This window comes from Dipodomys ordii, unplaced genomic scaffold (assembly GCF_000151885.1).
Source record: "Dipodomys ordii isolate 6190 unplaced genomic scaffold, Dord_2.0 Scaffold23, whole genome shotgun sequence".
Lineage (NCBI taxonomy): Eukaryota > Metazoa > Chordata > Mammalia > Rodentia > Heteromyidae > Dipodomys > Dipodomys ordii.
In genome coordinates this window covers 2,362,258-2,371,216 of record NW_012267239.1, presented here as the reverse complement: position 1 = coordinate 2,371,216, position 8,959 = coordinate 2,362,258, and the positions used below count along the sequence as shown (strand labels likewise).

Sequence of the window (8,959 nt, the reverse complement as noted above, 5' to 3'; positions counted from 1 at the left end):
CTCGCCTTGAGCTGAAGAGCTGAGGGACAGCGCCCAGGCCCAGAGTTCAAGCCCCACGACCGACAAAAAAAAAAAAAAAGATAGCTGCAGGGGGCTAACCTGAGTGGTAGAGCTTGGCTCCCCAACTTTTGTCCTTTGAGTCTCAGTGCGTATGTGAAAATGGATGTTATGAGAACCCTCCTACCTCATTGTCCCAAGTTGCTGGTGGTGAAGATGTAGGGGGCTTTGACACAATACCAGGCCCCTCCATCAGCAAGCAGTAATGGAGCTGCTTGCTCCTCCTCTTCTGGCCTAACAGCCATTTTCCCACCCTGCAGCATCTTTGACCGAGAGGACCAGGCTAGTGCTCGGCCTGGTAGCCTAGCAGCCCTTGAGAAACGCCAGGCAGAGAAGAAGAAAGAACTGATGAAGACACAGAGTCTGCCCAAGACTTCAGCATCCCAAGCACGCAAAGCCATGATTGAGAAGCTGGAGAAAGAGGGCACTGCGGGGTGAGTAACAGAGGGGGCTGGGCAGCATCTTAGGGGGATGGGCAGTCTTAGGGGGTGGTGCCTGATGACATCAGAGGAGGGGCCTGAGTGGTGGTGGGCGGAGCCAGAAAAGAGCTGCTGGGTTTTGTGGTAGGATGGTCATGAGATTCAAGCCTGTGTGCCCACTCTGGTGATGACCCCTGAAGTCTTGTAACCCTAACCCAACACTTCTTCCCTCATCCCAGCAGCCCAGGAGGACCCCGCACACCTGTGCAGCGCTCCACTAGCTTTGGGGTCCCCAATGCCAACAGCATCAAGCAGATGTTGCTGGATTGGTGCCGAGCCAAGACTCGAGGCTATGAGGTGAGCTCTAGGAGACCCAGTGGTCCAGGGCACCCCACCCCCACCCCAGTACCAGAGCTTAGGACACCCATTCCAGAAGAACACACCCTGCTGTAGCTGCCCAGCCACCCCATTCACTGTGGGGAACACCAAAAGCCTTTTGGGGATGGGGAAATTGAGGTTCAAAGTGGACATGTCAGGGGAAGGGAGCTCAAGTGCTTGAGAACCTTATGTTCTATCCCCAGTCCTGCAAAAAAAAAAAAAACAAAAGAAAAGTGAAGCTTGGTGTGTAATGATGTATAAGGAGCTCCTGTTTAAAGGGAAGAAAAAGGGGGGAAAGATACGTGGTGTGCCTTAAATTCCAGAATAAGGTCAAGTGGCAGGGTCCCTTGGATCAGGGGTATGGTTTGAGGTCCAATTCCATTCTTAGCGTTCCCTCCTTACACTGTGGGGGCACTGGGTACATTCTGTGGTCTTGAATGACACTAGGCTTCTTGGTAGTTCTGTCACCACAGACATGGGAGCTGATAAACTGAATTGGAGGCTGCTGCTCACTTACTGGGCAACCTTGAGTAAAGTTTCAGGGCTTCTTTGAGCCCAGGTCCCTAGGTCTGGTATGCTGATACAGTGGGTAGGGGCAGTGGGCATGGAATTGTTGCCCCTCCCCCCAACCCTCATCCCCTTAATACACCCCTCCCCCCGCCCTGCGCCGTGGGGGAAGTCCTGACCTGGCCTTCTTCCGCCTGTAGCATGTGGACATCCAGAACTTCTCCTCCAGCTGGAGTGATGGGATGGCCTTCTGTGCCCTGGTACACAACTTCTTCCCTGAGGCCTTTGACTATGGCCAACTGAGCCCACAGAACCGGCGCCACAACTTTGAGGTGGCCTTCTCATCCGCTGAGTAAGTGGGGGCCCACAGCCCAGCTGCTGTCGCCTGGGCTCAGCTGCCCCAAGACCTTCCCCCTTCCTGGAAGGGACCAGCTGTACTCTGGGTCTGCAGCTGAGGCCCCCTTCCCCAGAGAGCCCCTGTCCTTCCCCGCCCACCTGCTGCTGAGTGTGCCCAGTGCCCGCCGGAAGGAAGGAGCGGCAGGCCAACCTCCCAGCCCAGGCCAAAGCCTATCAGGTGGCCCTGCCCATCTCCCCTCCCCTCTTTCTGCTCCTTCTCCTTCCTTTCTCCCTTCCTCTGTCCTGCTCTCCTCCAACTCTCACAAGAGCTTCCTGCTCCCACGGGATCCCGGCGGGAGATTCCAAAAGGAGGCTCCTGACCCTGGGCACCGTGCCCGCTCAGCCTATATAGATGCTGCCAGAGCTTATATAGGACATCGCAAGCCCTCCACTTTGGAATCGTTACCCCTTCTGCTCACCTCACCCTAGCACCCTCCTCCAGCTCTTTAATTTCTCTCCCCCATTCTCATTCTGGTTCCTTCCAGATTTTTTCCTCCTCCCCCACTTCCTCTCACGCCTCCCTCACCCCCCCCTTCCCTGGGGCACAGCCCTTTCCAACCTCAACGCCAGTATCATCCTTCCCCACCCTCCTCATTCCCGCTTGTCCCAAGAATTCTTTGCACCTGTGACTGGTTTGTCCCCACCCCTGTCTGCATCGCGCACCGTTAGTGATGGGTAGTGAGCAAGCACGTCCACCATGTTGGGAAGGGGCATGCGGGGGGCTGGCAGACTGCGGCACTGAGAACGTAACTGAACTCTTGTCTCTGTGTGTGTGTGTGTGTATGTGTGTCTCTGTTCTCCTCCCTTTTCTCTTCTTGGCCTTTCCCTCCCCTCCTCCCCTATCTTCCTCCCACTGGGCCCTGTCCTCCCCTGCCTCCCCTTCCTGGCCCCCTACCCTCCCCAGGACCCATGCGGACTGCCCGCAGCTCCTGGATACAGAGGACATGGTGCGGCTTCGAGAGCCTGACTGGAAGTGCGTGTACACGTACATCCAGGAGTTCTACCGCTGTCTGGTCCAGAAGGGACTGGTAAAAACCAAAAAGTCCTAACCCCTGCTTGGGGCCCCACGGTGAGAAACGCCACCTCTCCCACCTGCCCTGTTGCACTGGAGTCTGCTCATCAGGGGCATAGAGAGGGGCTGGGAAGTGGGGGGGGGTGCAGGGAGACCCTTGTAAAAGCCAGAGGAGGCAGACAGGACCTGTTTTCTGGTACTTCAGGGCTCAGCAGGTAAAACCATTTGGTTTTAGCAAGGATCATTGATAATGAGCTAGGTGAGGAGGATTATGATGGGGAAGATCGGGAGCCCAAAGGGTACCCAATCCCCTGTGCCCACGTGACCCTCACAGGCTGCAGGCTTAACTGCTAGACAGAACATGGCAGTAGGAAAGGAAGTGGAGCCTGGGTGTGAGGTTGGAGGAAGGGGCCACAGTTACAGCATTAAACTTCCTCCTGAGGACAGCACGAATCCTGAAAGCTTTCCCAACAGGGTGGCTGGCTGGCTGGCTTCAGCTTAGCATTCTAGAACAATCCTTGGATGAAGAGAAGCCTGAGAAGAACTAGATGGCTAGAGTAGCATCAGAAGTAGAGGGGTCAGGATTCCTGATAGGTCTGTTTGGGAAGGGAAAGGTGTGGGGGGGGGCGGACCAAGAAGCTGCCCAAGCTGGTAATATGGGGTTCTGGAGATTTGGTGGTGTCTTACCCCCCAAGGTGAGGGACTTGGGAACAAAGGCCAGTTTGACAAGAAAAAGTTTCTGGCTAAGGATTATGGATTTTCCCAAGCCAGCTACAGCTTTCTTCTGTATCCCAGTAGAGAATTCCAGACAAATTCAGAGAAGGGGAGAGGTAGGCTTAAGAGGATCCCCAGGGGTGGAGGGTTCCAGATCAGATCCAGGGCCCCAAACTGAGATTCCAGATATCTTCATTCAGTGACTCTTTTTCTCATCCCAAGAGTTTCCCCAACAATTTTCTAGACAGAAAAAAAAAATAGAGATCCAGAAAAAAAATAGAGACCCATAAGGGACTAAAGGGCTTGCCCAAAGTAATGAGTCGGGAGCAAAGCCAACTAGGGTGCCCTCAGATGCCTTTCCACAGGCCTGGATCATTGTGGGAACAGCCCACGCATGCACCCATAGTCAGAGGTGCAGGTAAGGGAAGATGCACTTGGTACTGTGTCTAGGTCATATATGGACTGAGGAGCCGCTGCCCAGTAACCTAGAGGGGGAAAAGACCTATTGTGAACCCCAATCTACTTGGAAAGTGTGACTCAGCTGTACTGTTGTACTGTTGCTGCAGTTGCCTAGTGTTTGGCCTGTCACTGGGGCAGCCTGAGCCCTGAGCCATGCTGCCCCAGTGTAAACAATGGCTTTATAAGGTCTCCAGGGAAGGCACCAGGGGTGGGAGGGAGCTCCAGGTTGGGGGAGGGAGGCCTTGGGATCCCTGGGAAGATAGCCACCGCTGGAAGACACTTCAGAAAGAGGCTGCCTTGGTACCATGATACAGCTGGAGAAACAAGCCCAGTGGTGGGGCAGGGATGACCCTAAGGGCAAGCACAGCAGCAGCAGAGCCAGGTACCTGTCACTCATGTGAAGTGTTTTCAAGGTTTCAGATAAGGTAGGGAATGACTATATTGTTTATAAAAAGTAGGAAAGAGTCCCAGAACAGAGCACGTTGTTATCCAACAACCACAGAAGGGAAGGTCAGAGTTAGAACTTGAAGAAGGAAAAAAAAACACAGAGGTTCTCTGCCTCCCAGGTTTCTTCCTTGAAAGAATCCAGTGAAGCTAAGAGAAGAACCCAGCCCCACCACAGTGCTCGGTTTGGTTGTGAAGGTCTTAGGCTCTTCCACATCTTGGAAATGGGAGTCTTCCTTACCCTTGCCTTTCCTGCCAAAGCAAACTCAGTCAGCAGCAATGACAGGCTGCTTGCTGTGTGCCAGGTGTCGGGGGCAGAAGAGCACAGGGAATAAAGGGGAAGAGGTCTTATTTGGCAGTATGGTGATGCAAGACCTGGAGGTAAAATCTGGAGGCAGACAGATATTAGATTTGAGGTCAGCCTGGACTACAGAGTGTGACCTTATCCAAAAACAGAAATGAGGAGAAAAAAAAGTCTATGGAAGAACAGGAAATAGAGCCAGAGAGCCCACTCTGCTTTTAGAGTTCTGGATTGTCTATTGCATAAAAGCCACAACCTACTCCATCTAAGGACAAGGCGTCTTGAGACATATAGCATCTAGGGCTGGGGCCTGTGTCCCATCAGGGCCAGCCCTGCATCAATTGACTAGGCTTGAAGCAGAACAGCTCTCCTCTGACTCAGTTTCCCTATGTGTCAAGTAGAGCTGGCACTCTTAAGGATGGGCAGATAGGCCATCACCCCCTGAGCATAGATGGTCCAGTTGGTACTGGTAGGGGCCCTGAGTCTAGTGAAAGCAGGTGACAAGGGTTAAAGATCCACTTCACACACACGCACACGCACGCATGCACGCACAGCCTCAATTTCCAGCAGCAGGGCTGTCCCTAAGGGAAGGAGAAGGGTTCTACCACCTCTTGGCAGAAAGCACCAGGTCATACAGTTGGTAGATAATCATCAGGGGCCCAGAGATTCATGGGAGTAAGTCTTGGTGCTGGCCACGGAGGAAGATTTGCCAACAGTGAATGCCCCCGGGTTGTATTAGCCCAACTGACAGACCTCTGCCAACTGGAGTGTGCCATGAGGGTGAGCAGGAGGCCTTCCAGAGGGTCTGTAGCCAAGACTGGAGGGCTGACTCTTGCCTGACACGGGTGGGACACGGCCTTTTCCCCCACCACACCGGCCTAGCTTCTCCTACCAGCATGGTTGCCTTTGGGCTTGGGCTGGTGGGGCGGGGCTTGCCGCCTTCCTCCAACGCTTCATTGATGAAGACTGGAATGTAAGAACAGCTGGCTGCCGTACTTCGGGGTAGAGGGGTGCAGAAGGCTGGCTGCACTGACAACGACCCCTGCTCCCCGCTTCCCGCAGGATGCTGGTGGACTGTGTACCCCTGGTAGAGGTGGACGACATGATGATCATGGGCAAGAAGCCGGACCCCAAGTGCGTCTTCACCTACGTGCAGTCGCTCTACAATCACCTGCGGCGCCACGAGCTGCGCATGCGCGGCAAGAACGTCTAGCGCCTCCCTCCCGCCGCCGCCCCGCCCTTCCCGCACTGCCCGCTCTCCGCGCGCCTGCGCACCGCCGTCTCGTCGGCCGCGACAGCCTTCCCTGCAAACACACGCAGCGTTTTGATAAATTATTGATTTTCAACGATCCGGACTCCACTCTCTCTCTGGCTCTGTCTCGGGGAGGGGGGGGTTGTCCCCCAGCTCGCGTGCCCGGGCTGGTAAAGCTCTGCCGGGTCTCCGGATGGTCTTCCCTGTGCTCGATTTCTCATCACCGCCCGGGAAAGGAAAGCGCAGAAGAATCTCAGGAAAGGCGGGAGCGCTTTAATGGAGCTGGACTGGGGGGTGGGGGGGAGACGGAGAGACGGGAAGCGGGAGGAAGCTCCCCAACCCCGTTCCTGCCCGGCTCGGGGACCCAGCGTCGGCCCTCAGCAAAGGAGCTGCTCCCGGGATGCTGAGCGCTTCATTCTGTCTCCGGGGCTCAGGCAGGGTTGGTCCTAGCTCGCCGTGGCTCGGGACTCCACTACAGATCGGCGCGGTCCGAAGCCTCCTGGGGGGCCTTAGCCGGCGCCCACACGTACTCGGGGGGCACCTGCGCGTCCGGCGACGACTTGCGGTAGAAGCCGAGCTCCTGCACCAGCGCGTTGATCTCCTCGCGGGTCATTTCGCTAAGTGGGATGCGCTGGGGTAGGGGAAGGGGCGGGGTCAGCGCTCCGGCCACGCCCACGGTCCCGCCCCCGCCCGCCTTTCCAGGCCTCACCTCTAGCTCCGCGAAGCGTCGATCCAACAGCACGAGCTCAGGGTCTGCCCCAGGGAGGTGTTTCATCACCAGGTTGTGGCTGAAGGGGTTGTTAAGGTGGGTAGGAGTGGGCAGAAGGGGTTGGTTTGGTGATGTGAACCGAACTGCCTCTTCTGCGCGCACACTGGGGCCAAGATCGCCATTTACAGGGAGAAGATTTAGGATTTAGAGCTATAAAGGGCCCTGCTCTCCATCAGTCAGCCTCTCTTGCTTATCCAGTTTGGACACCATCTCAGAATCCTCTGGACGGTCAATGTCAATCAATTCCATTTGCCAGAGGAAAACCCCTGCCATCTCTATCTTCAAAGGAGTTTCTCCCTGGTGCCCTCCTTCTTCCCTTCTTCCCCCAAACAAAAGGATACTAGAGTGGAATGTCCTGGGTGACGAAGGCCTTCACCTGAGGGAACAGAGGATCAAAGATCATGACCCCTAACCCCTTCCCATTTGGAAAATAAACCCTGCGAGGTCATACAGCAAGCCAGGCCTAGGCTCCTGACTCCATGAATTCTGCCCCCCAGGCATTGAGACCACATTGCCCACTCCCCAAGAGGCTCAGGGACACAGAAGCGGGGACCTCGTCCTTCAAACTCACCTCCTTTAGGCGATTCAGCTGTCATCCTCCACAGGTCTGGTGACAAAAAAAAAAAAAAAAAAAAGAGGCATGTCAGGAGGCCCATACACGTCTTCTGCCCAGCACTCCCCACCCAAGACCGTAAAGAGCAATTGCCAAGGTGAGAAAGAGACAGTGGATCCTTGTGCACAGGAGCTCTGTTGCACAGGAGCTCAGGCCTAGAGACACCAGGGAAAATGGGAGTAAGGCCAGAGACCCATAGGGGGCTTGCCAGCCCTGGGGCTCTTGCCTACACACCCTATTTATTCTTGCCTTTCAGTACCCAAGAGACAAATATAATGACCCTGAGCCTCTCAGGCCTCTCTAGTCCTGACCTTTGGTCTCAGAAACCTCAGAGGATAGGCAGACTTGAAGGAAATAGCTCAGAACTGCCTAGGCAGCCCCCATTAGGAGCATCTGCCATCTGGTCCCTACCCTACCCTAGGCCAGCTCTGCCAGCCACCTGCAGCTTGGCCCCACAGACCATCTGGTTGCTTCCCTGACTTGGGAGGATGGGAGGACTCCAGGGGAGTCCACTTCCTAACAGGAGTCAGGACCCCAGGACTGCCCATTCCATGCCTACCTTACCCTATCATCTTTTGTCAGAAAAGGAAGGGGCCCAGAGAGAGGCTATGGTGGACTGCGAGGGGAATTTCCTGGGGGCAGCTGTGAAATGAATTATTGGTAATCAAGTTCTCAGCGCCCCCCACCCATTTCCCAAGCTCCTGCATAGTGGAGGAGGCACCCAGAAAGACTCTCTTTCAGAAGAAGGGAGAAAGACTCCATAGAGCTCCAGGCCCAGAAACTGGGCCAGGGTAGGAATCCCGGGGGGGGGGGGGAGAGAGGGGGAGGATTTGGAGCGATGGGGTTGGGGATGAAGTTGGGTTCTGATGGGCAAGTTTGAGAGAGTCAACGCCTGGTAAAGAGGGTATTGGGTCCAATGTGTCAAGGGTCCACTGTGAGGCCAGATTGTGTCCAAGGGCCTGCAGTCAGACCAGATTAGAAGCAGAACAAGGGTTCAGAATCCAGGGCCACAAGATCCATAGTCTCAGCCTTCCTCTGTGGAGACTAAGCATCCTAAGGCTGGAGAGGGAAATGGAGGGTCTCAGAACCATGGAAGAAAAGAGAGGGGAGACTGGGAGGTCTGAGCGTTTCTGGGGCCAGAACGAGCCATGATCCCAAGAATATGATGTTGCAGGGTTGTGGGGCCCGGGTGTTGGGAGCTGGGGGGCTGGCGAACTCACCTCCACCCGGGCCCGGGCCAGGCCTTGAAGGCGATTCCAGTCCGGCCGGTAGCTGGTGGCGGCAGTGGCTGGAGCCACAAGAGCCGCGAGAAGCAGTAGCAGAGGCGGCGGCAGCAGCAGCAGGAGGTTCATTGGTACCTGGCCGGCAGTGAGTGGATCCGCAGGCTGCCGGAGAAACCACCCGGCCGCTGCGCCACGTCTTGGCCCTCAGGCTTGGCCCCGCCCCTACCAAAGCCACGCCCCGCGCTAGCTAGGTCTCCGGGCCGCGCCGCCTCCTACCCCCCGCCCCCGTTTCCCCTGCCTCCCCCCTCCCCCGCGATCCTCCTTCCTCCGGACTCACGTGGCTTTCACTTCCCAAGTCCCAGAAATGTCCCTGCTTGGTCCACTGCGGACTGTGGATGCGTCGAGACAGAGCCAC

At 56.0% G+C, this 8,959-nt stretch overlaps 2 protein-coding genes across 3 annotated transcripts in view; one reads left to right on the top strand and one right to left on the bottom strand.

Annotated features, from left to right (window-relative positions):
• The window catches only part of Smtn (smoothelin), a 22,783-nt gene extending 16,747 nt beyond the window's left edge, over positions 1-6,036 (top strand). The window contains exons 17-21 of one of the 2 annotated variants that reach the window (XM_013014440.1): positions 318-491; positions 719-833; positions 1,562-1,713; positions 2,662-2,826; positions 5,750-6,036. In XM_013014440.1, the coding sequence (XP_012869894.1) occupies positions 318-491; positions 719-833; positions 1,562-1,713; positions 2,662-2,806 (586 nt within the window). In that variant the 3' untranslated portion in view covers positions 2,807-2,826; positions 5,750-6,036. Of the gene's footprint in view, positions 1-317; positions 492-715; positions 834-1,561; positions 1,714-2,661; positions 2,827-5,749 lie in introns of both variants that reach the window. The other variant, XM_013014441.1, reaches the window with a different exon arrangement.
• Positions 6,037-6,235: 199 nt separating this feature from the next.
• LOC105984224 (selenoprotein M) lies at positions 6,236-8,759 on the bottom strand. The gene is made up of 5 exons (XM_013014329.1): positions 8,542-8,759; positions 7,280-7,315; positions 7,050-7,084; positions 6,649-6,727; positions 6,236-6,570 (listed from the first exon to the last, which is right to left on the bottom strand). Exons 1-5 carry the CDS (start codon positions 8,671-8,673, stop codon positions 6,412-6,414), a joined length of 441 nt encoding a protein of 146 aa, XP_012869783.1. The 5' UTR covers positions 8,674-8,759; the 3' UTR covers positions 6,236-6,411.
• Between the last annotated feature and the right edge of the window lie 200 nt (positions 8,760-8,959).